Source organism: Myotis yumanensis, unplaced genomic scaffold, assembly GCF_028538775.1.
Source record: "Myotis yumanensis isolate MYYU_CA2020_CCGP unplaced genomic scaffold, mMyoYum1.0.hap1 SCAF_7, whole genome shotgun sequence".
In the NCBI taxonomy this organism is placed as follows: Eukaryota; Metazoa; Chordata; class Mammalia; order Chiroptera; family Vespertilionidae; genus Myotis; species Myotis yumanensis.
Window position 1 is genome coordinate 2,049,380 of NW_027223758.1, and position 27,409 is coordinate 2,076,788.

The window sequence follows — 27,409 nt, forward strand, 5'->3', positions numbered from 1 at the left end:
CCTGGGCTTTTAAACAAATGTTATTATTGATTTCTAGAGAGAGAGAAGGGAGCAGGAGAGAGAAATAGACATTAACGAGAGAAAAACATCAACATGGATTGAATGTCTCCTGCACCCGCACTGGGGATCAAGCCCACCCACACGTGTGCCGATCGGAAACTGAACCAGCGACCTCTTGGTGCGGGAGTCTACACTCAACCACTGAGTCACACGGGCCGAGTCCCCCTGGTTTTATAAACAAACAAAAGGCCATCGCTCGGCCTCAAAGGCAGCTGTACCACAGACCTCTCGTACCGCAAGGCTTGCGACCGTGGCTGTCTATGGCACACCTGTTGCCGTGGGGAAAGGGCCACACCCGTTGAGAGCACAGCAGAGGAGCGAGCCCAGGTGAGCATGCACAGGCCCTCTCAGGTCAAAGGCACCCCAGGCTGCCCAATAGGGACAGTCACTTAGAGCAGCACTCACCAATCTTTCGGACCTCACGGACCGCTAGTGCCCCGCGGACCACCGGTTGGAAACTGCTGATTTAGAGGGTCTCACTTGACTTTTTAAAGCTTATTTAACCACTCCACCTCCAAAATGGTGGCATATTCTCCTAAGATTCCCATTTATCTTTAGCATTTTCAGGTGACCAACCTCACTCTTTCCAGCTAAGGTTATCCTGCCATTAAACTGTCCATGGTACTGAGGGTCCCCTCCTGGCCCCACACACGTCTCACCTTGGGGCACATCTCCGTCCCCTTCATGATAAGGTTTCGAGCGACTTGCAGCTTCCCGGTGACTTCTTCCAGGCGGGCAGATGCAATCCAGGCTGGTGGGTGGTGTGGGTTTGTCTCCCGAACAGACTTGAGGAGCAGTCGTGCCTTTTTGATGTCACTACGAGGGTGAGGAGACACAGGTCAGGCCACCATACGCTGAGATGTCCCAAGCCCAGGGAGGGCACCAGCATAGACAGGCACTCCTGTGAGCGCGGAAGCTGGGTGAGACCCAGCTCACCCTGGCCAGCACCCGCAGCCTGCTCAGCAGCCATGCAGACAGGCACCGAGCACATGTGTCCAATGAAGGGAGACAGATGGACTTAATGGAAAACCAAACAACGCCACCACATACTTCTGAGAACACCCACATCCTATTTGGCTGCATATTTTTCAAAGAAAACCCAAACATTCTTGGCAACCTGGGTCCCCCCGACCCTCCCTCCCTTCCTCAGAGCACTCACTTGATGTCCCCTCCATGGGTCGGGATCATGGAATTTAAATCTGTCAGATAGCCTTTGGGGTCGACTACAGTCTGCCCACTCACAGAGTCAGACACCTGCAAAACAAGCCAGGCCACTCTGGTCAGAGGGGCCCTGGAACCCCTCCCATCCTGCCTGCCAGTGGGTACGAAAACTTTAGAAGCAGGAAAACACCTTCATGTAAACAACAGCTTGTGATGATGAGAAATTTCACCTATACAGAACAAAGATTTATATTAAAAAATAAAACCATAAAAGTCCAAGCAGAGCCCTGGCCTGTGTGACTCAGTGGTCGAAGTGTTCAATTCCGATCAAGGCCGTACTTGGGTTGCGGGTTCACTCCCCATCCCTGGTTGGAATGCATGTAGGAAGCAACCAATAGATGTGCCTCTCTCTACATCAATGTTTCTCTCTCTCTCCACGCCCCCCTTCCTCCCTCCCTTCTAAAAGCAATGGAAAAAATATATCCTCTTGTTAAAAACAAAGAAAAAGAAAAAAAAAAGTCTAAGAATGAGTGAAACCCAAGAATCAGAAAATTAAAAACTGATTATTTCCAAAAAAATACAAAAAAAACCAAAACTGATTATTTCAACTAATTATATTTAAATCTGCACAATTATACTATCCTACCCTTCTCTCTAGCTTTGAGTGTTAAAATTGCCATAAAGCCCTAACCGGTTTGGCTCAACGGATAGAGCGTCGGCCTGTGGACTGAAGAAGAGTCCCAGGTTCGATTCCGGTCAAGGTCACACATCCAGGTTGCAGGCTCGATCCCCAGTAGGGGGTGTGCAGGAGGCAGCCAATCAATGATTCTCTCTCATCGTTTATGTTTCAATCTCTCTCTCCCTTTCCCTTCCCCTCTCTAAAATCAATAAAAAAATAAACAAAATAAAATTGCCATAAAAACTACAAAACCCAAGTAAAAAATGGGCAAAGGATCCTGGCTAATGCAGCAAGACCACAAAAGGACAAAGGGGTGCAGCTGGGAGGAAGGAACACACTTTCCCTGCTCACAGGACTTGACTATATTTATGCAGAAAGTTCAAAAGAACCATCAAAAAACAACCCAGCCCTGGCTGGTTTGGCTCAGTGGATAGAGAGTCGGCCTGCGGACTGAAGGGTCCGGGTTTGATTCTAGTCAAGGGCACATGCACAGGTTGCGGGCTCGATCCCCAGTAGGGGGTGTGCAGGAGGCAGCCAATCAATGGCTCTCTCTATCATTGGTGTTTCTATCTCTCTCCCTCCCCCCTCCTCTTTGAAATCAATGAAATATATTAAAACAAACCAACAAAAACCCGAATAAATAATTACAGAAAGGTGGCAGGGTGCAAGGCTCATGTGCAGAAGCCAACTGCTTTCCCAGGTGCTTTCAACCAACAGATTGGATCTGAACTTAAAAACCCTATCCCATTCTTATAACAGCACCCAGGACGTGAAACACTAATGTGTATGTAATCTAACAAACACATACAAGACCTCTGTGAGGAAACTACAAAACTCTGATGAACGAAACCAAAGAAGTTGGTCAATGGAGAGAGATATTCCATGCAGGAAGAATTAATATTGTCAGGATGTCAGTTCGTCCCAACTTGATCTGCAGATTCAACACCAGAATCACGGCATGTTATTTTGTGGGTACTGACAGACTGATTCTAAAGTTTCTATGGCGGGAGGGCCATAAAATCTAACCGAGGATAGCCAACACAGCACTGAAAGAACAGAAACACAGCCTGGCTGGTGTGACTCAGTGGTTGAGTGTTGACTTATGAACCAGGAGGTCATGGTTCAGTTCCCGGTCAGGGCACATGCCTGGGTTGTGGGCTCAATCCCCAGTGGGGGGTGATGCAGGAGACAGCCAATCGATGACTCTCTCTCATCGTGGATGTTTCTCTCTCTCACTCCCTTCCTCTCTGAAATCAGTAAAATTAAAATTAAAAAAACACGAACAGAGCCCTGACCTGTTTGGCTCAGGGGATAGAGCGTCGGCCTGCGGACTGAAGGGTCCCAGGTTCAATTCCGGTCAAGGGCATGTACCTTGGTTGCGGGCACATCCCCAGTGGGGGGCGTGCAGGAGGCAGCTGATTGATGTTTCTCTCTCATTGATGTTTCTAACTCTCTATCCCTCTCCCCTCCTCTCTGTGGAAAAATCAATAAAATATATTTTTAAAAAAACAAACAAAAAAAAACACGAACAGAAACACAGATTGTCACAATGCATGACAGGGACTGTGCCCTGGACAGGAATCAGGAGCCGTGGGAGGCGCTCTCACACCCTTGCTGGTGGTGAAAGCCCCACAGGAAGAGTCGTGACAGCAGAGGCGCTCTGCTCGGTGGCTGCACAGCCCTCCTTCACTCACTCTTCCCTCCCTGGAAAGGGGCTTCCTGCTGCTGCTTGCGGGGTGCCTACAAGGTCTCCCCACGGCTTCGCGTACTAGACTGCAATTCTTTCGTTTCCTCAAATAGGTCCTTTTGGTGACGGAATACATGGAGGAAACTTAAGTGCCTGTTACTAAGGAGAGAAGTCAATCTGAAAAGGCTACACACTGTATGATTCCAACTATGTAACATCTGAAAAAGCAAGGCTCAGGAGGCAGTTAACAGATCAGAGATTGGGGGGAAGGAGGAGTGAATGAGTGGAGCACAAAAAATTTTTAGGGCAGTGAGACTACTCTGACACTAAATCCAGAGAATGTATAATGCCAAGAGGGAACCCCAATGTAAACCATGAATTTGGATGATGATGTGTAAATACAGATTCATCACCTGTAACAAACGTACCACCTGGTGGGGAAGTTAACAAGAGAGAGTCTGTGTGGGAGATCTCTGTACTTTTCTCTCAATTTTGCTATATATCTAAAACTGCTCCTTAAGAAAAAAGTCCTAAAAAAATGAGCAAAGAACTTGATGAGACATTTCTCCAGGAAAATATATAAATGGCCAATAAGCACATGAAAGGACGCTCAACATCACTCATGAGGGGAATGCAAAAACCACTCCACACCCAGGAAGAAGCTGTCACTGAACAAGGAAAGCAGCCCGCCAGGCCCGGGTTGAAGAAGAGCCCAGACTGCGGCGAAGCCAGGGCGCCCACAGGCCCTGGGCTGCAGGACCGGAGCACCATGGGCCACAAGCACAGCATGCAGCTGTCCGCGGGCGGAGGGACTAGCCCTGAGCATGCAGGGGCCCTGCTGGGGATGCAGACAGAAGGCTCTCAGCAGACAGAAAGGCTGAGGAGCTAGCTTACGGGTGGAATGTCCATTGTTATTTATGGCTCAAGAGGCAAAAGGAAAGAAGATAGTAATAAAAAATAATCATCAATTTGTGAGTGACGAAAGACAAAAGAGATCACTATTGTTTGTCAATAATATTTTTATGTGTTTTTGATTTTTGTGAAGCTAAAAAATAAAAATAGCCCAGCTGGCGTACCTCAGTGGTTGAGCATCGACCTATGAACCAGGAGGTCAGGGTTCAATTCCCGGTCAGGGCACATGCCCAGGTTGCGGACTCGATCCCCAATGTGGGGTGTGCAGGAGGCAGCGATCAATGATTTTCTCTTGTATCATTGATGTTTCTATCTCTCTCTTCCTCTCTCTCTGAAATCAATAAAAATATATTCAAAAATAAAAGTAAAAAATGAAAACAGCCCTGACCAATGTGGCTCAGCTGGTTGAGCGCCCTCCTGTGCACCACAACGATACCACAGTTCGATCCCAGTCAAGGCACATGCCAGGATGGTGGGCTCGATCCTGGTCAAGGAACGTATAGGAGGCAGCCAATCCACGATTCTCTCTCACATCTATGTTTCTCTCTCCTCTCCCTTCCTCTCTCTCTTGAAAATCAATAAAAACATATTTTAAAAAGTCATAATAAATGGAAACATAAATGTTGTTAAGGATGTGGAGAAACCAAACCCTCTTTGCAGTGGGCGTCTAAATGGTGCAGCCGCTGGGGGCGACAATATGGGCTCCTCAGAAAACTAGAGACAGAACCACCATAGATCCAGCAACTCCACTTCTACGTTTATACCCAAAAGAGCTGAAAGCAGGGACTCAAATAGCTATTGGTGCACCAAGGCTCACAGCAGTACTAGCCACAACAATCAAAAGGTAGTAACCGGTCTTTATAAAATCTCTGCTCACCATCAAAAGTTCAACACATACAACTTTCAACAATAAAGATAACTTTTTAAAATCTAAAAAAAGTTCAACAAGTGCTGTGAAAGATCAATTAAAACATAAGCGCTTCCACTGCATCCAAGGGCAGTGATTGGAGAGTTCACTACACCACTTTCACTATGTCTACGTATAGGAAGTTGTTCCTTTAAAGCATTTACCAGGAAACTTCAGTATCCTCCCTACCCCCGCCCCAGTTCTCTGGCATCTCGGGGGGAGGGGAGGGTTGCAACCATGTCTGTGTGTGTGCAAATCGCTCCAACATAAATCAGAATCACACTGCTCTGCCAACCGTTGTCACGTGCGCGAGTCTTTCCCCAATTTGTTGGTGCTCTTGACTTTATAGTGCTTTTTACTGTGCACAAGTTTTCTACTACATGCAATCAAACTGGAAAGCATCTTCCCTCCTGGTTTCTGTTGTGCATGTCCTAATTAGAACGGGCTTCCCACTTCGCCTGGGTCCTCCTTCCAGAGCAACGAATGGAGTGCCAGCCTCCTAAGGGTTATGATTACCGAGGGTGAGGGAGAAAAGACATGCACTGAAGTTCAGGTAAAGAGGGATGGGCATAAGCCTCACTGAGAGTCTGCATGCCAGGGCTGCCCGGTTGCTGGCACTGATCACATCCCTGCAGGTGGAGCGCCCACCAGCCGGAATGCAGAACCCTGCCCCTCTGTAAGGAGACAGGACAACAGCACCGCAGCTCTGCTCATCTGTGACAAAGCACTTCAAAAAATGAACTTTTTACAAGGATGTATTAGTTTTATAACCAGGAAACAAACATTTTAAAATACTATCTGTAGGAAATGTTACAGGACACGAACTCTCACCTGGCTCAGCCTCATGTCCATCAGCGTGTTCCTTGCTTGGCCAATCTTCCTCATGTCTAGCTCACCTGTGCCAGGTGTCATCAATCCAGGTGTCATTCCACCTGGGTATGGAGTGTTCAGTCCACCAGGATAGGGTGTGTTAAGACCTCCAAATTGCTGGAGAGAGAAGGGGTAAGATGCTGCAGTTGTCCAGACAGACTTGGCGGCAGTGCAGCCTGGACTGCAGAAGCACCAGGTTCAACACGCCCCGTGCCCACCACACTATCTAACTGTGACCAGAGGAAACGAGGCCCGCCCCCTTCTATGGGCATGCTCACAGTTTGCCGGGGGTCCACAGAGGTATGGTTCTCTCCAGTCTGCAAATGTTTGGCGAAGAAGCTGTCAGGAACAGGGGTCAGTTTCTCGTAGCGTGGGTTCCGCTGGCGTTTGTTCCTGGCGTCGCCAACCTCAGGGATGCTCAGCCACTCTTCCTCTGTGACTTCTGCCAACTTCCTCTGAAAACATCCGGCACCCAAAACATTAATTCTCTGGCAGAATTTCACACTGCCCAAGGAAAACTATCCTCTGGTGGGCCCTGCCCTCCAGACCACCATGCTTAGAAAGGACCTGGATGCAGAAATGGTTGTCTGCTCATCTAGAAAAGTCAATGTGCTGATCTGCTCCACTCCACTCAACACAAACTGTTCTGTCAAAGCCCAGAGGACACAGCTTAGAAATGGATAAACAGAGTTAACCTTACCAAGAAAATACCCACATCTGTCCCTCCTTCTTTGGCGGGGGGAAGAGAGACTTTTGGCACACAGACAGATAACTAAACAGACTAAAGCAGGGCCTTTTTCTACCCCGAGTGAAAGGACGAGCACAGTTAGGGACGTGTCAGCAGCTCCACCCCGGAGCAGGCTGGCTCTCTGCGGGCAGCTTGGGTGCCTTCCCTCTTACTTTGAGATCTGAGAACTGTTGTTGGATTTTGGGGCGTTCCATTCGGTACTTTTCAATTTCTTCTTTCTCCCTTTGCTCCCTAGGAAGTAAAATGTATGCATGCATTAGAAATGCTGGGCATCTGAAACAAAGTCACTTTATTACACTTCTCAATTAGGCCACCAAATATAACTCAAGTATCTACCAAATGAAAACATGCAGAAATTCACCAAATAAAAACAAGCTGTCTTACTCTGACATAAATACTTGCATTTGAACATAAGTATGTTTGCTGCTTTAAAATTCTACAAAATAGCAAAGGCAGGGCCATCCTATGAATGCCAGCTGCCCCTCCACTTCTCCTTCTGACGTAAACAAACAGTAAGCCCTTGCCAGGTTCCCCGCTCCAACCAGGTTTCAGGGAGGGAGAGTTCTCCTGCTGAGCTGAGACCTGGTCTAGACACTGGGAAGAAATATGACCTTATATTTGAACACAGAATAACAGGCACTGTGACAAAGTATCAACCAAGCTCAGCAAACAGGACTTGACCAGAACCAAGCAGCTAAAACTTTCTAACACTGCCCAGCTGGCGTGGCTCAGTGGTTGAACATCGATCTGTAAACCAAGTCATGGTTCGATTCCTGGTCAGAGCACATGCCCAAGTTGCAGACTTGATCCCCAGTAGAAGGCATGCAAGAAGCAGCTGATCAGTGATTCTCTCTCATCATTGATGTTTCTCTCTCTTTCTCCCTTTCCCTTCCTCTCTGAAATCAATAAAGATATATTTTTAAAAATAAAATAAAACTTCCTAACACTGAGATTCACACTTCCCTCTACAAGTAAGAGAAAGGTATCTGTAGGCAGGAATCTGAATGGACCATGACAGACGATGTGTTTGGAAAAGAGAACCCCTTGTCCAGGAGCTGAAAAGTCAGTCACCACAGCCCTGACACAAAGGTGCGCCTATCAGGTGTTCTGGCCAAAGATGCTGCACCTGTGTCAGTCAGGCCTCGGCTCCAGTGTCCGCTCCCCAGGAACAGAGAGCAGGACAAGTTAAAGGACAGGCGCTTCTAAAATGACTGATCTCTTCAGAAAGCCAATGTCACAAAAAGATTCAAAGGCAAAGGCAGGGGAAAACATAGGAGACAGGACAAGAGAAGTGGTTGGTTTGGGAGAAAAGCAGCTCTGCCATGTCTTGGGGACAAGCAGGGAATAGAGACATGGCCCAGATCAGGTAACAGAATCGGGTTCATGCTGCTGAGTGGGACAAAGGTGCTGGTCACTGTGGGAGACAGACTGCTCAATGCTGAGGGTGAACCGACCCTGAGGGACCCAACAAAGACCACCTGCAGGTGTGGAGAAGCGAATGTGCAAATTGGGACCAGTGTTGGGACTCCACAGGGGCAGACATGTTTGCCGCACTATTCTACTTGTTTGAAGTTTTCATAATGAAGTTCTGAAAAGCCAACCACTTAATATGATTTTCCACAGGTATCCATGACAGTTTTTAAATGAATGACTTCCAAAAAGTTGGAATCAAAGCTTCTTTAGTATGCAAATCATTGTGCACAAGCATAAAAACACTCCCGTCAAGTCCTGGCGGTTAGAGTGCCAACCCTCAGACCAAAAGATCTGGGGTTCGATTCCCAGTCAAGGGCACTTACCTGGGTTGCAATTCCATCCCCAGCCTCCTCTGGGGAGGGCAACCACTCAATGTATCTTTCTCACAACAGTGTTTCTCTCCCCGCCCCCCCCCCCCCCCCCCGCCCCATTCCACTCTCTAAAAAAATCAATGGAAAAAATATCCTCGAGCAGATTAAAAATGGTGGCAGAGTAAGAGGATGCTGCATGGACACATTCCCAGGACCAAACTGGAATTGCAACTATTTAACAGAAAACTTTTTTTGTTTTTAAGATTTTTTTTTTAAATATTTTAATAATTTTTATTTCTTAAAGTATTACAAAGAGTATTACATATGTCTCCTTTTTTCCCCCCCTTGACATTCCCCCGGCCCCTACCCCCCGCCCCCCCCCCCCCCCCGCCCCGTGTCTTGTGTCCATTGGTTAATCTTATATGCATGCATATAAGTCCTTCAGTTGGTCTCTTAATTCCCCCCCCAACCCTTCCCAGGCTTCCCACTGTAGTTTAACATTCTGTTCAATGTTGCTCTGCTTCTGTATCTAGCCCTGTTCACCAGTCCATACTGGTCCCCTTTATTTGTCCCAACCTCACTGGAGTAGTCTCAACCTCACCAGGGCCGTCTGAGCCTCACCAGGGCCGTTTCAACCTCACCGGGGCCGTCCCTACCTCACGGGGGCCGTTTCAACCTCACCGGGGTCGTCCCTACCTCACGGGAGCCGTTTCAACCTCACCGGGGTTGTCCCTACCTCACAGGTGCTGTTTCAACCTCACCGGGGTCGTCCCTACCACACCGGGGCCGTGTTTTTAAGATTTTTAAAAATATATATTTTATTGATTTTTTACAGAGAGGAAGGGAGAGGGATAGAGAGTTAGAAACATCAATGAGAGAGAAACATCGATCAGCTGCCTCCTGCACATTCCCTACTGGGGATGTGCCCACAACCAAGGTACATGCCCTTGACCAGAATCGAACCTAGGACCCTTGAGTCCACAGGCCGATGCTCTATCCATTGAGCCAAACCGGTTAGGGCCAGAAAACTTCTTGAATAATCAACAGAAGACCTGCAGGAGAGAACCCTGATAAATGAAGACGGAAAAAGTGGAGACCGAATGGAGACTGGTAGGAGGGGCGGAGGCATGAGAGGGCTGGCCGGATGCCCACAGAAAGCAAGTTCAGAAGAGATATCTCAGCTGTGGGGGGTTTCCACTGAGAACTCTGGGGTCTAATCCCCAAGCTGGGCCCCCCAGCAGAGAGCACCATAACTAAGAAGGGTACCCACATACCATCTGGCTGTGAAAAGCAGTAGGGGTGCCATCAGCCAGGAAGAGATGGCTGGAAATTCAGACCCCCTCTTAAAGGGCCAATATACAAAATTCCCTGTGCAGCCACTCACCTTGTGCTCTGGCAGAGAGAGGGCGAGTGGGCTGCAGCTGTGTGAGCAGAAGTCAGGGTTGGGGGCTCTAGGGTTAGAGCTCAGAAGGCAGACACCCTGGTTTCCTGTGCTGAGTGCAGACGTCATCTTTCTCATGTAGACAATTACTATCTAGGCAGTTTTGCCTGGGGGAAGACAGCTGACCCACCCAATTGGGAAACCCCTTGCCCCATGGTGAGGAGTTGCTGAGGCCCATTAGGAGACTGAGAATAATTAGCCTCCTGGCAGAAGCAATCACTCCGCCCTGCTGGGAAAAATTCTTGCCATACCTGTGGACAATTGCCTGAGGCTATTCAAGGCTAAATCCAATCAGTCTGCAAACAGAGGCAGTCTCTGGAAGCTTTGAGTCTTTGCCTGATCTAATTAGTCAGAGTGTTTGACATTGCCCTGCACTAGAGATCGAAAGGCCTAGCAGATCTACCTAATACGTAGTCACAAACCCAAAACAGGTACCCAAAATAAGGAGACAAAGAAACAACCCCTAAATGAAAGAACAAGAGAATTCTCCAGAAGAGATACATGAAACGGAGATAAGAAATTTATCTGAAACAAAGTTCAGAATAACGATGGTAAAGATGCTCAACAGCATGAGAAAAGATATAGTAACTATGAAAACAGAAATAAAGAATGACCCAGCACAGAAAAAGAACACATTGGAAGGAATATACAGCAGAGTAGGGGAAGCTGAGGATCAAATCAGTGAATTAGAAGACAAGGTTGAAAAAATCACTCAATCAGAGAACCAAAAAGAAAAAAAACAATTAAAAAACAAGAGGACAGCTTAAGGGAGCTGTGGGGCAATATGAAACATAAAAAATATTCACATAGCAGGTGTGCCAGAAGGGCAGAAAGGGAGAAAGGGAGAAAGAAATAGAGAATGTATTGAAGAAATAATGGCAGAAAACTTCCCTAACCTGGTAAAGGAAAAAGTCACACAAGTTCAGGAGGCACAGAGTCCCAAGCAAGAAGAACCCAAACAGGGCCAAGCCCAGACATATTGTAATTAGAATGCCAAAATTAAAGACAGAGAGAATCTTAAAAGCAGAAAGAAGGAAATAAACTGTTATCTACAAAGGAGCTCTCATAAGGCTAACACCCAATTTCTCATCAGAAACTCTACAGGCCAGGAGGGAATGGGATGAAGTACTCAAGGTAACAAAAAGCAAGGATCTGAAACCAACACTACTATATCCAGGAAGGCTATCTTTCAAAACCGATGGTGAAATAAAAAGCTTCCCAGACAAAAAAAAAAAGGCTAAAGGAGTTTATCACAACCATGCCAGCATTACAAGAAATGCTAAAGGGACTGCTGTAATGAGAAGAAAGAGAGAGAGAAACCTAAGCATACAGAATTAAAATGGTAATAATTAAAATGGTAATACCTATTAATAATAACCTTAAATATAAATGGATTAAATACTCCAATCAAAAGGCACAGGGTAGCTGAATGGATACAAAAACATGACCCAATTATATGATGTCTACCAGAGACCCACCTCAGAACAAAAGACTCACACAGGATGAGAGTGAAGGGATGGGAAAAAATTTCCATGCAAATTGAAACGAAAAAAGAACTGGAGTTGCAAGACTCATATGTGACAAAATAGACTTCAAAACGAAGGCCATCGAAAGAGACAACAAAGGTCACTACATAATACTAAAGGGATAGATCCAACAAGAGGATATAACCCTGGTAAACATATATGCACCCAATATAGGAGCACCTAAATATATTTTAAAAACGTCTAGAGGACTTTAAGTGCACCTGGGTCATTCACAAAGATAGACCACATGTTAGGATACAAAACAAGTCTCTACAAGTTCAAGAAGACTGAAATCATATCAAGCATCTTCTCAGATCACAGTGGAATGGAATTACAAATCAACTACAGTAAAAAACACCTAAAAACATTCAAACACATGGAGGCTAAATAGCATGTTATTAAACAATGAATGGGTTACCAACAAGGTCAAGAAAGAAATCAAAAACTTCCTGGAAACAAATGAAAATGAACACACAACAACCCAAAATTTCTGGGACACAGCAAAAGCAGTCCTGAGAGGGAAGTTCATAGAACTACAGGCCTACCTCAAAAAACAAGAAAAATCAACAACAAACTATTTAACCTTACAACTGAAAGAACTAGAAAGAGAACAAGAAAAGCCCAGAGTAAGTAGAAGGAAGGAAATAATAAAGATTAGAGCAGAAATAAATGACAGAGATTAAAAAAAAAATCAATAATACCAAGAGCTAGTTCTTTGAAAAGATAAACAAGATTGATTAACCCTTAGCCAGACTCTTCAAGAAACAAAGAGAGAGGACCTGAAAAACAAAATCAGAAACAAAAGCAGAGAAGTAACAACTGACACCACAGAAATACAAAGGATTGTAAGAAAATACGATAAACAACTAACTATATGCCAACAAGTGGACAATGTGGATGAAATGGTCAAATTCGTAGAAAAATACAATCTCCCAAAACTAAATCAAGAAGAATCAGAAAACCCGAATAGGCCAATAACAACTGAGGAAATAGAAGCAGCAATAAAAAACTCCCAGCAAACAAAAGCCCGGATCGGGACGGACTCACAGGGGAGTTTTACCAAACATTCAAAGAAGAACTAAGACCTATCCTCCTCAAACTATTTCAAAAAATGCAAGAGGAAGGAACACTTCCAAGCTCTTTTTATGAGGCCAGCATTATCCCAATCCAAAACCAGATAAAGATAATACAAAAGCAGAGAATTACAGGCCAATATCCCTGATGATCATAGATGCTAGAATCCTCAACTAATTATTAGCAAATTGGATCCAGTAATATGTTAAAAAAATCATACACCGTGACCAAGTGGGATTTATTCCAGGGATGCAAGGCTGGTACAATATTCACAAATCAATAAATGTGACATATTACATAAACCCAAAATCAGATGATCATATCAATACACGCAGAAAACGCATTAGCAAAAACCCAACATCCATTTTTGATAAAAACTCTCAGCAAAGTGAGACTAGAGGGAGCATATCTCAACATGATAAAGGCCATATATGACAAACCTATAGCCAACATCACACTCAATGGGCAAAAACTAAAACCATTTCCCCTAAGAACAGGAACAAGACAGGGATATCGGCTTTCACCACTTATTCAACACAGTACTGGAAGTCCTAGCCCCATGGTCGGCAAACTGCGGCTCGCGAGCCACATGCGGCTCTTTGGCCCCTTAAGTGTGGCTCTTCCTAAGCCTTAGGAGGACCCTAATTAAGTTAATAACAATGTACCTACCTATATAGTTTAAGTTTAAAAAATTTGTCTCTCAAAAGAAATTTCAATCGTTGTACTGTTGATATTTGGCTCTGTTGACTAATGAGTTTGCCGACCACTGTCCTAGCCACAGCGATCATACAAGAAGAAATAAAAGGCATCCACACTGGAAAGGAGAAAGTAAAACTCTCATTATTCACCGGTGACATGATATTATACATAGAAAATCCTAAAGACTACTAGATTTAATAAATGAATTAAATTTGATAGCTTTTTATTACATTAATAATGAATTCTCAGAAAGAGACACTAAACAAACAATCCCATTTACCATTGCAACAAAAAAATTAAGATACTTGGGAATAAAATTTAACCTAGGAAGTAAAAGACCAGTACTCAGAAAACTACAGGACGTTGAAAAAAGAGATAGATATAAACAACTGAAAGAATATACGGTGTTGATGGATTGGTAGAACCATTAAAATGTCCATAGTACCCAAGGCAACCTACAGATTCAATGTAATTCCTATTAAAATATCAATGGCATACTTCACAGATCTAGAGCAAATACTCCAAAAATTTATATGGAACCAAAAAAGACCCCGAATAGCTGAAGCAATCTTGAGAAAGAACAAAGTTGGAGGAATCACAATACCAGATATCAAGTCATACTACAAAACCACTGTAATCAAAACAGCCTGGTACTGGCACAAGAACAGGCATACAGATCAGTGGAACACAGCAAAGACCCCAGAAATCGACCCAAGCCATTATGCTCAATTAATATTCGACAAAGGAGGCAGGAGCATACAATGGAGTCAAGACAGTCTCTTCAATAAATGGTGTTGGGAAAATTCGACAGATACGTGCAAAAAAAATGAAACTAGACCACCCACTTACACCATACACAAGAATAAACTCAAATGGATAAAAACCTTAAGTGTAAGTCGGGAAACAAGAAACCATAGGCAGAAAAATCTCCGACATCTCTCGTAGCAATGTTTACAGATACATCTCCTAGGGCAGTGGTTCTCAACCTTCCTGCCAGAAGCCGATCCATCCTTGCTGCTTGACACAATTGCTGCAGGAAAGAAACATCTGCACAGCATATGTTTCAATGGACCTGGCATATATAGCATACTGTTTTTAATATGTTTGCTCCCTTTAGCGCCATGTGTTTTAACCAAGGTCACCTCTCTGAGAAAGGTTGTTTCCCCAGGTGGGGATCTTTCCCTGAGGTTAGGGAGGGGATACAACCCCTTAATTAAGTGCCAGGCGGGTAGTTAAGCTACATAATCTTTACTCCTGGAATGGAGATAAGAAATGCCCTAACCTTTGTAATAGAAATTGACAGGATTAAAATCGGCTGGTATAAGACAATAAACATCAAACCTCATCAGTTCCTAACCAGAGCTCCGACCAGAACTTTGGCTGGAAATCCTGGCTATAGGTCCTGACTAGGCTGCTGATCAACTGAAGGCTGTCTTCGTGTCATTCCTTCTTCGCCGACTCCGTCCACACCTTTGGGGACCCCTGGACCCGCTGGGATTGGACCCCAGCACCTTCCTAATGCCGCAACCCTTTAATACAGTTCCTCATGTTGTGGTGACCCCCAATTTCATTGTTACAAATTTAACATAATTAAAGCATAGTGATTAATCACAAAAACAATATGTAATTATATATGTGTTTTCCGATGGTCTTAGGCGACCCCTGTGAAAAGGTCGTTCGACCCCCAAAGGGGGCGCGACCCACAGGTTGAGAACCGCTGTCCTAGGGCAAAGGAAACTGAGGAGGAAATAAACAAATGGGATTTCATCAAAATAAAAAGCTTCTGCACAGCAAAAGAAACCATCAACAAAACGAAAAGGGAGCCCACTGCATGGGAGGACATATTCAGCAATGATACACCTGATAAAGAGTTAATTTCCAAAATATACAAGGAACTCATACAACTTAACAAAAGGAAGACAAACAAGCCAATTAAAAAATGGATGAAGGCCTAGCTGGTGTGGCTCAGGGTTCAGCGTTGACCTATGAACCAGATCATGATTCGATTCCCCGTCAAGGCATATGCGTGGGTTGCAGGCTCAGTCCCCTGTATGGGGCGTGCAGGAGGCAGCCAATCAATGATTCTCTCTCATCATTGATGTTTCTCTCTCTCCCTCTCCTTTCCTCTTTGAAATCAATAAAAACACATTTTTTTTAAAAACAGACAAAGTATTTAAATAGACACATCTCCAAAGTGGACATACAGATGGCCAAGAGACATATGAAAAAGTGCTCAAAGTCACTGATCATCAGAGAGATGCAAATTAAAACAACAATGATGTATCATCTCACACCTGTCAGAATGGCTACCATCAACAAATCAACAAAAGACAAGTGCTGGCGAGGATGTGTAGAAAAGCAAACCCTAGTTCACTGCTGGTGGGAATGCAGACTGGTGCAGCCATTATGGAAAACAGTATGGAATTTCCTCAAAAAATTAAATATGGAACTACCATTTGACCCAGTCATCCCACTTCTGGGAATATATCCTAAGAAACTCAAAACACCAATCAGAAAGGATATATGCACCCCTATGCTCACAGCAGCACCATTTACAATAGCTAAGATCTGGAAACAGTCCAAGCGCCCATCAGTAGATGAGTGGATAAAAAACCTGTGGTACATTTATACCATGGAATACTATGCAGCAGTAAAAAATAATCTCTTACCCTTTGAAATAGCATGGAGGGACCTGAGAGTATCATGCTAAGTGAAATAAGCCAGTCAGCAAAAGACAAGTATCACATGATCTCATTCATATGTGGAATCTAATCAAAATAAACTGATGAACAAAGATCCAGAGACATGGAAGCATGGAACAGAGTGCAAAATCTCAGAGGGAAGGCATGGGCGGGTGGGCTAGTGGGTGGGAGGTAATCAACCAAAGACCTTGTGTGCATATATGCATAACCCATGGGCACGGACAATTATGTGGTGAAAGGCTGGGGGCCAGAGGGCGGCTGGAAGAAGTTAATGGGGGAGGGGGGTACCATACGTAATACTTTCAGCAATAAAGATTAAAAAGAAAAAATTGCCATAGCCAGTTTGGCTCAGCAGATAGAGTGTTGACCTGCGGACTGAAGGTTCCCAGGTTCGATTCCAGTCAAGGGCACATGCCTGGGTTGCAGGCTTGATCCCTAGTAGGGAGCGTGCAGGAGGCAGATAATCAATGATTCTCATCGTTGATGTTTCTATCTCTTTCCCTCTCTCTTCCTCTCTGAAATCAATAAAAATAAAAAAATATTTTTAAAAAACATTTAAAAAAATAAGTAAAAGAGAAAAAAAAGAAAAAATTATCCTTGAGTGGGGATTCACAAAAAACAAATAAATAAACAAAAAACTCTTGTCAAAAGGAGAAGCAAGATGGCGGCGGAATAGGCAGACGCGTCCCAAGGCTTGTCCCGGAGCAAACAGAATGAGCAGCTGAAACAGGTAACATCCACCCCCGAAGTGGCGGAGTATACTCAGCTGGTGAGACAGTTTGCAGCCGGGAAGGGCAGAGTTCCCCTGGAAAGGTAAAAACCAGGGACCTGGGCAGGAAAGTTTGCCAGATATCTGAGCCCAGGGGTCAGAGGGAGACCGCGCAACACCCAGCCGCGTCTCTTGGGACAGGCACAGCCCTGACTGGGGAAAGGAGATCCACGGGACTGTTGGCGCCGGGGGATTTGAGATCTGGGTTCCATAATTACGGAGGACTGAGCCTTAAGGGGGCAGCCTGAAGCGCTGACCAGACCATGCAGTGCCAGTAAGAGAGGAGCTTACGGAGACTCAGTCTTCCTCGTTTCTGCGGCCGGAGTTCGTTTGTTTTCACTGAACCCTATTCATAGGACAATTCGGATACAGACACTCACCCGTGCTGAGGAGCAGGAGAAGGTGCGGACAAGTGGAATCTGGGAAGAGGCTGGGGAGAGAAGGGGGTCCAGGAGAGGTGGCAGCAAATTGAGTGCTGAGTCACACCTGAGCCCAGGACTTGGGCAGCCATTTTCTCCTGAGGATATAACTCCTCCCTCCAGGCCCCAGGCAAGGAATACAGCCAAACCCAGATTCCACCCTGAATGGCATGAAGGATTAAACAAATCTGATTAGTCCCTGGGAGTAAACAGGGTCTGGCCTATAGAGGGGCCTTGAGTCCCAGCAACAAAAAAAAACAAAAAAAAATCACAGACACTCCAGAAACTGGGATCTTAAGCCAGCCAAAGGAATGACATTTCAATTTTTCATTTTTATTTTTTTATTATTATTAGCTTTTTTTTGCTTTTTTCTTTGTTTCTTTTTTGTTTGTTGCTTTATTTTCTACTATTTCACATTATTTTTTCATCATTCAATTTTATTTTGTTACTTATTTTCTTTTTTTATACCATTTTTTTAAATCAATTTTTTTGTAAATATGTTATTTTGTTCCCTTTCTGTCTCTTCTTATCTACTCATCCCTTTTCTACCTCTGCTATACTGAAGTGAGGTCCTCCCCATATTTATCCAATCCTTAACCTTATTTCCTATATATCAGCTCAGCCTCTACAGATTCTGCCCCCACCCTCTTTACTGGGTGTTTGGTGTTTGTATTTGTTTAATTTATCTATTGGTTCTGTGGTGTTTTCTCTCTCCCTCTCTCTCTCTCTCTCTCTCTCTCTCTCTCTCTATATATATATATATATATATATATATATTCTTTTTCTTTTCTCTCCTATCTTTTTTGTTCCCTTTCTCTCTCTCTCTCTCTCTCTCTCTCTCTCTCTTAGATATCATTTGGACTCTCTTTTCTCTCCCCTAATTCTCTTTTCTCAGGTGGTCACTTATATTGGGGTTAGCGGTGTCGTGAATACATTCATGCTTTGTTCCCCTTGAGTCATGTCTTGTTAAGGTGAATTTTATCCTGTCTGGCTAAAGTGCTAGAGAGCAAGCCACATAACCAGACACCTGGAGAGGAGAAGCAGCGACGCGTGCAGCTCACTCCCGTCCAAAGAGCAGGAGCCATGCAAGCAGCCCACCCCCATCCGAGGAGCAGCAGACTTGCAATCAACCTGTCCAAGTCCAAGGAGCAGTAGCCCCACAAGCAGCCCACCACATCAGAGGAACAACAGCAGCGTGCAGCCAGCCCCCATTCAAGGAACAGCAGCCACATGAGCAGTCTGCCCGTTCAAGGAGTAGCAGCTGCGTGTGTAGCCCGCCCCCATCCAAGGAACAGCAGCCTCGTGATCAGTACACCCTCTGTCTGAGGAACAGCAGCTGTGTGAGAAGCCTCCCCCCACCAGCCAGAGGAGCCACCACAGCTGTGAACAGCACCCACCAGAGGAGCTGCTGCCAACTGAGGAGCAGCTGCTACCACAACCGCCCGAGGAGCAACCGCAGCCCGAGGAGCCACAGCCACACAAGGAGCAGCCCCTGAACGACTCAACATCTAGATCTGTCGGTGAGATCAAACATGGGTGGACAAAGAAACCCCCAAAGGAAAGAAGAGGAGGACTCACCAGAAAAGCAGCTAAATGAAACAGAGGCATGCAACATGTCAGAAAAAGAATTCAGATTAAGGGTCCTAGAGTGCATAAACCAGATGGAGGAAAAAAATCAACAACTTATGTAAGAATCAAAAAGAAATGGGCCGAAACCGGTTTGGCTCAGTGGATAGAGCGTCGGCCTGCAAACTGAAAGGTCCCGGGTTCGATTCCGGTCAAGGGCATGTACCTGGGTTGCGGGCACATCCCCAGTGGGAGATGTGCAGGAGGCAGCTGATCGATGTTTCTCTCTCATCGATGTTTCTAACTCTCTATCTCTCTCCCTTCCTCTCTGTAAAAAATCAATAAAATATATTTTAAAAAAAAAAAGAAATGGATGAAAAAATCAATAACTTATGTAAGAACCAAGAAGAAATGAAGAGTGATATAGCTGCAATAAAAAACACCATTGAAAAGTTTTGTTTTTTTAAAATATATTTTATTGATTTTTAACAGAGAAGAGAGAGGGATGGAGAGTTAGAAACATCGATGAGAGAGAAACATCGATCAGCTGCCTCTTGCACACCTCCTACTGGGGATGTGCCCGCAACCAAGGTACATGCCGTTGGCCAGAATCGAACCTGGGACCTTTCAGTCTACAGGCCGACGCTCTATCCACTGAGCCAAACCGGTCAGGGCCACCATTGAAAGTTTCAATAATAGACTAGGAGAAGTGGAGGACCAAATTAGCGAATTAGAAGACAGGGAAGCAAAACACACCCAAACTGAACTGCAATTGGAGAAAAAAATTAAAAGACAGGAGGAGAGCCTAAGGGAGCTATGGGACAACATGAAACAAAACAACATACGAATAGGGGTGCCAGAACAACAGAAAGAGGAACGAGGGTTAGAAAACCTATTGGAAGAAATAATATCAGAAAACTTCCCTGAGGTGGGGAAGAAAAAAGTCACACAAGCACAGAGAGTCCCAAACAAGATGAACCCGAAAAGACCCACGCCAAGGCACATCATAATTACCATGGCAAATGTTCAGGACAAAGAGAGAATCTTAAAGGCTGCAAGAGAGAGACGGAAAGTTACATACAAGGGATCTCCCATTAGATTATCAAATGATTTCTCAACAGAAACACATCAGGCCAGAAAAGAATGGACAGAAATTTACAAAGTGATGCAAAACAAAGGACTGAATCCAAGAATACTCTATCCAGCAAGGCTATCATTCAAAATTGAAGGGGAAATAAGAAGCTTCACAGACAAAAAAAGGTTAAGGGAGTTTATCACCACCAAGCCAGCAATGCAAGAAATGCTAAAGGGACTGGTGTAAAAAGAAGAAATAAAAAGCTAAGAAAGAAAACAGGCACAAAAAATAGAAATGGTTACAAACAAGTACCTTTCAATAATAACTTTAAATGTAAATGGACTAAATGCTCCAATCAAAAGACATCAAGTGGCTGAATGGATAAAACAACATGACCCATATATTTGCTGTCTACAAGAGACCCACCTCAGAATAAGTGACTCACACAGACTGAAAGTGAAGGGATGGAAAGATATCTTTCAGGCAAATGGAAATGAAAAAAAAAGCTGGGGTAGCAATACTTATATTGGACAAAATAGACATCAAAGTGAAGGCCATAACAAGAGATAAGGAAGGCCACTTCATAATACTAAAGGGATCGATACAACAAGAAGATATAACCCTGATAAACATATATGCACCCAATGCAGGAGTACCCAAATACATAAAAAAACTCCTGGAAGATATCAAGGAAGAGATCGACAACAATACAATTATAGTAGGGGACTTTAATACACCACTGACATCACTGGATAAATCCTCTAGACAAAAAAATCAGCAAAGAAACAGCAATCCTAAATGACTCACTAGATCAGATGGACTTAATTGACATCTTCAGAACATTTCACCCCAAAGCCATGGAATATACGTTCTTCTCAAGTGCTCATGGGACAGTTTCAAAAATAGACCATATATTGGGTGACAAGCAAAGTCTCCTCAAATTCAAGAAGATTGAAATCATACCAAGCATCTTCTCAGATCACAATGGCATAATATTAGAAATAAACTATGCCGAAACCGGTTTGGCTCGGTGGATAGAGCCTCGGCCTGCGGACTGAAAGGTCCCGGGTTCGATTCCGGTCAAGGGCATGTACCTGGGTTGCGGGCACATCCCCAGTAGGAGATGTGCAGGAGGCAGCTGATCGATGTTTCTCTCTCATCGATGTTTCTAACTCTCTATCTCTCTCCCTTCCTCTCTGTAAAAAATCAATAAAATATATTTTAAAAAAAAAAAAAAAAAGAAAGAAACTATAATAAAAACAACCCAAAATACTCAAACACTTGGAAGCTGAATAGCATGTTATTAAATATTGATTGGGTTACCAATGAGATCAAAGAAGAAATTAAAAACATCCTGGAAACCAATGACAATGAAAACACAACAATCCAAAACCTATGGGACACAATGAAAGCAGTCCTGAGAGGGAAGTTTATAGCCCTACAGGCCTACCTCAACAAACAAGAAAAAATGGTAGTAAATCATCTAACTCTACATCTCAAAGAATTAGAAAGAGAGAAACAAGAAAAGCCCATAGTGAGCAGAAGGAAGGAGATAATAAAGATCAGAGCAGAAATAAATAACATAGAGACCAAAAAAACAATACATAAAATCAACGAAACCAAGAGCTGGTTCTTTGAAAGGATAAACAAGATTGATGAACCTCTAGCCAGGCTCACCAAGAAGCAAAGAGAGGACCCAAATAAACAAAATCAGAAACGATAGAGGCGAAATAACAACAGACCCCACAGAAATACAAATGATTGTTAAAAAATACTATGGACAACTCTACTCCAACAAACTAGACAACCTGGAGGAAATGGACATATTCCTAGAAAAATACAACATTCCAAAACTCAATCAGGAAGAATCTAAAAATCTCAATAGGCCAATAACTATGGAAGAAATTGAAGCAGTCATCAACAAGCTTCCAGCAAACAAAAGCCCAGGGCCAGATGGCTTCACAGGGGAGTTTTCCCAAACATTCAAGGAAGAACTAAAACCCATCCTCTTCAGACTACTACAAAAAAATTCAAGAGGAAGGAACACTTCCAAGCTCATTCTATGAAGCCAGCATCACCCTCATACCAAAACCAGGGAAAGACAACACAATGAAAGAGAATTACAGGCCAATATCCCTCATGAACATAGATGCCAAAATCCTCAACAAAATCTTAGCAAATCGGATCCAGCAGTACATCAGAAAGATCATATACCATGACCAAGTAGGATGTATCCCAGGGATGCAAGGATGGTACAATATCCGCAAATCAATAAATGTGATACATCACATAAACAAACTGAAAGAAAAAAACCACATGGTCATATCAATTGATGCAGAAAAAGCATTTGACAAAAACCAACACCCATTTCTGATAAAAACTCTCAGCAAGGTGGGAATAGAAGGATCATACCTCAACATAATAAAAGCCATATATGACAAACCCACAGCCAACATCATACTCAATGGACAAAAACTAAAACCATTTCCCCTAAGAACAGGAACAAGACAGGGATGCCCACTCTCACCACTCCTGTTCGACATAGTACTGGAAGTATTAGCCATTGCAATTAGACAAGAAGAAGAAATAAAAGGCATCCAAATTGGAAAAGAAGAAGTAAAACTGTCCTTATTCGCAGATGACATGTTATTATATATAAAAAACCCTAAAGACTCCATCAAAAAACTATTAGGCTTAATAAATGAATTTGGCAATGTAGCAGGATACAAAATTAATGCCAAGAAATCTATGGCATTTCTATACACCAATAGTGAACTTACAGAAAGAGAGACCAAAAAAATTAAGACACCTAGGAATAAACTTAACTAAAGAGGGTAAAAGACCTCTACTCAGAAAACTACAGGACGTTGAAAAAAGAGATAGAGGAAGACATAAACAGATGGAAGAACATACCATGTTCTTGGATTGGTAGAATCAACATCATTAAAATGTCCATACTACCCAAAGCAATCTATAAATTCAACGCACTTCCCATTAAAATACCAACGGCATATTTCACAGGCCTAGAACGAACTCTCCAAAAATTCATCTGGAATAAAAAAAGACTCCGAATAGCTGCAGCGATCCTGAGAAAGAAGAACAAAGTAGGTGGGATCTCAATACCAGATATCCAGCTGTATTACAAAGCCACTGTTCTCAAAACCGCCTGGTACTGGCACAAGAACAGACATATAGATCAATGGAATAGAACAGAGAACCCAGAAATCGACCCGAACCAATATGCTCAATTAATATTTGACAAAGGAGGCAAGAACATACAATGGAGTCAAGACAGTCTCTTCAATAAATGGTGTTGGGAAAATTGGACAGATACATGCAAAAAAATGAAACTAGACCACCAACTTACACCATACACAAAAATAAACTCAAAATGGATAAAGGACTTAAATGTAAGACGGGAAACCATAAAAATACTAGAGGAATCCAAAGGCAACAAAATCTCAGACATATACCGAAGCAATTTCTTCACCGATACAGCTCCTAGGGCTTTGGAAACTAAAGAGAAAATAAACAAATGGGATTACATCAAAATAAAAAGCTTCTGCACAGCAAAAGAAACCATCAACAAAACAACAAGAAAGCCCACCACTGCATGGGAGAACATATTTGCCAATGTTATCACCGATAAGGGTTTAATCTCCAACATTTATAGGGAACTCATACAACTTAACAAAAGGAAGATAAACAATCCAATCAAAAAATGGGCAAAGGACCTAAATAGACACTTTTCAAAAGAGGACATTCAGAAAGCCAAGAGACATATGAAAACATGCTCAAAGTCACTAATCATCCGAGAAATGCAAATCAAAACAACAATGAGGTACCATCTCACACCTGTCAGAATGGCCATCATCAACAAATCAACAAACGACAAGTGCTGGAGAGGATGTGGAGAAAAGGAACACTCGTGCACTGCTGGTGGGAATGCAGACTGGTGCAGCCACTATGGAAGACAGTATGGAGTTGCCTCAAAAAATTAAAAATGGAACTCCCATTTGACCCTGTGATCCCACTTCTAAGAATATATCCCAAGAAACCAGAAACACCAATCAGAAAGGATATATGCACCCATATGTTCATAGCAGCACAATTCACCATAGCTAAGATCTAGAAACAGCCTAAGTGCCCATCAGCAGATGAATGGATTAGAAAACTGTGGTACATGGACACGATGGAATACTATGCTGCTGTAAAAAAGAAGGAATTCTTACCATTTGCAACAGCATGGATGGAACTGGAGAGCATTATGCTAAGTGAAATAAGCCAGTCAATGAAAGAAAAATGATCTCACTCATTTATGGATAATTAAGACCATTATAAACTGATGAGCAAAAATAGATACAGAGGCAGAGCAACATTGAACAGACTGTCAAACTACAGCGGGAAGGCTGGGGAGGGTTGGGGGATGGGAGGGAGAGGTAAGTGATCAACTGAAGGACTTGTATGCATGCATACGAGCATAACCAATGGACACAAGACACTGGGGGGCATGGGAGGCTAGGGGAGGATCAAGGGGAGAAAAAAAAAGGAGACATATGTAATACTCTGTGTAATACTTTAAGCAATAAAACAATTAAAAAAAAGAAAAAAAAAACTCTTGTCAAGAACTATGTTTCACTCTTCTGAAATGATCTTGAAAATATTAAAAATGCTACACGTTACAGAAAGTTATAAAATTGCATGTGTAATGAGCAATAAAGAGGAAAGTAAAACCAAATGCCAATTGTCACTTTCCAGGCTTGTGAATAAATGTCACCCTATCCCTATACTTAATCTCATTGTCCTAATCCTATCTAATAATAGACAAACATGGTAATTGACTGTGCCTTCACTACGCCTCCCATTGGCTAATCAGCACGTTATGCAAATTAACCAGCAACAAAGATGGCGGATAATTTGCATACTGCAGGCAGGGCAGGACAGCGCCATCCCGCCTGCCCTGCCGCCATCCAGGCCTGCTATCTGCGACCCGGGGCGGCGGGCATCTGTGTGCTCTGTGTGCGACCGGACCCGGGGCGCCCGGGCGGGGCAGCAGTGATCGGCCGGCCTGCCTGGGCGTCCTGTGTGCGACCTGACCCAGGGCGGTGCCCCAACCCCCAGATCGGCCCTGCCAAGTGCACGACCTGGGGCAGCACCCCAACCCCCGGACCGGCCTTGCCGTGGGCGCGACCCGGGGAGGCGGGGCAGGCACCGAGGGATCGCTGCCACCGGGGAAGCGGGCCTAAGCCAGCAGGTGGTTATCTCCCGAGGGGTCCCAGACTGTGAGAGGGCACAAGTGGGGCTGAGGGACACCCCCCTACCCCCCTCCCCCGCCAGTGGACAAATTTTTGTGCACTGGGCCTCTAGTATTCTATAATGATAATGCATTTTTAATTCTTTTAAAATATATTTTTATTGATTTCAGAGAGGGAGAGAGATAGAATCATCAATGATGAGAGAGAATCATTGACTGGCTGCCTCCTGCACACCCCACACTGGCAATCAACCTGTAACCCAGGCATGTGCCCTGACCAGAAGTTGAACTGGTGACCTCTTGGTTTCTGGGTCCATGCTCAACCACTGAGCCATACCGACCAGGCAGAACACATTTTTAAAATAAAAAATATAGAGAACTTACAATGATAACTCAACATATATTAATCAACATCACTACACCTATCCCAAAGACAGTAACCCTGATGTGTAGTCAGGATAGTCCCCCAAACGCTGCCAGGTTCTGGAAGCCAGCATGGAGTTCGTAAGCTCTCCACTGCAGCCCCCAGCCCTGCAGCTCCTGTCCAACAGCCCAGCGTTTACCCAGGTGCTGCCACCATAGGCAAGACCCAGGGGCCTCAAAGCTGAGCAGACACACAAACTATTCTTGCAACTTTTCTCCAAGTCTAAACCAAGGCAAAACAAAACTTTTTTTTTTTAGTTGCATAAAAAACAGTGAAGGACAGTAACTGGTTTTACCTTCTTTCTTTTCTTCTTTCGTCCATCCTTTTATCCAGAGCTGCATAAATAGCATCCGCTTCCTCGTCATCCTTTTCGTAGGGCCCACTTGAGAAGAGGCTCCCTGCATAGCCATTAAACTGGGAACCAAACACATCCCTGGAGCGTCAGCTTCTCCTCCCACACAATCCCCACCAGCAGGAACAGAGCACTTCCTGTGCAAATGCTACATTCTGCACCAGAGAAACCCAACCTGAGGAGCAGCAAAGCAGCTGTCAGGGCAGGGAAGATGGAGGAGACTGAGCAGCCAATGTATGAAGGGTCTGGACGGGTCCTGGACCAGAGGACACAGATGGGAAACTGGGATTCAAATAGCACTTGTAGATCAGCTAAGAGTGCTGTGTCATTCGATTTGCTGGTTCGATAGCTACTAAGATCATGGAAGGGGAGAAGCCTGTGAAGGGTACCCAGGAATTTTCCCCATTATTCTTGCAAGATCCCTGGAAATTTAAAATTATTTCTGAACTAATTTTAGAAAGCTTTTCCTCTGAGGAAAAATGCTATCTGTTAGAACATATCTGAAGAAAACTTCAATGGACTAAATGCCAATTAACAAAGAGGGTGGCCTGGCTGGTGTGGCTCAGTGGTTGAGCATCAACCCATGAACCAGGAAGTCACGGTTTGATTCCTAGCCAGGGTACATGCCCAGTTTGTGGGCTCGATCCCCAGGAGGGGGCATGCAGGAGGCAGCCAATCAATGATTCGCTCTCATCATTGCTGTTTCTATCTCTCCCTCTCACTTTCTCTCTCTGAAATTAAAAAACACAAACATTTAACAAAGAGGGTGAAAATTAAAGCAAAAGAATGCAAATATCACTAATTCCACTTTACATTTTGATCTTTAAATTTTCACTGGCTTGAGTGCTCTCTTTCCCCCCAGAGCATGTCTGCTCGAGTCCTCTTTTCGAGTGAACTTTCCTAAATTCCAAGGGCCCTCCTTCTGCTTCTGTCACTTATTTCCCGAGTCTACACAGCCCAGCTGGCTCACTTCTATTACCTCTGTAACTTTTTTATTTTTATGAGTTTATTTTAATTAAACTGAAGACATATGTCAGGGAGCAAGATCTCAAATGCTCCTCTGTAACTTTCTAAATAAACTTGCTTTTATAATTTGAGAGAAAAAAAAACTTCACTGGCCAAGACAAAACACCAATGCAGTGGTTGTAACAGCTGCAAGAACATGTCTCTTTAAAAAAATAAAAGTTTTTATTGATTTGAGAGAGAGAGGAAGGGAGAGGAAGAGAGAGAGGAACATCAATTGGCCACCTCTCTCACGCCCCCTACTTGGGAGCGAGCCCAAAACTGGGGCATGTGCCCC

At 43.9% G+C, this 27,409-nt stretch overlaps 1 protein-coding gene across 1 annotated transcript in view; it reads right to left on the bottom strand.

Moving 5' to 3' along the window:
- PRPF6 (pre-mRNA processing factor 6) overlaps window positions 1–27,409 on the bottom strand; it is a 46,870-nt gene that overhangs the window by 17,495 nt on the left and 1,966 nt on the right. Inside the window, exons 3-8 of the mRNA XM_070419546.1 lie at window positions 26,053–26,171; window positions 7,177–7,255; window positions 6,555–6,731; window positions 6,238–6,393; window positions 1,220–1,314; window positions 720–876 (exon numbers count right to left, since the gene is read on the bottom strand). Of these exons, the coding sequence (XP_070275647.1) occupies window positions 720–876; window positions 1,220–1,314; window positions 6,238–6,393; window positions 6,555–6,731; window positions 7,177–7,255; window positions 26,053–26,171 (783 nt within the window). The remainder of the gene's footprint in view (window positions 1–719; window positions 877–1,219; window positions 1,315–6,237; window positions 6,394–6,554; window positions 6,732–7,176; window positions 7,256–26,052; window positions 26,172–27,409) is intronic.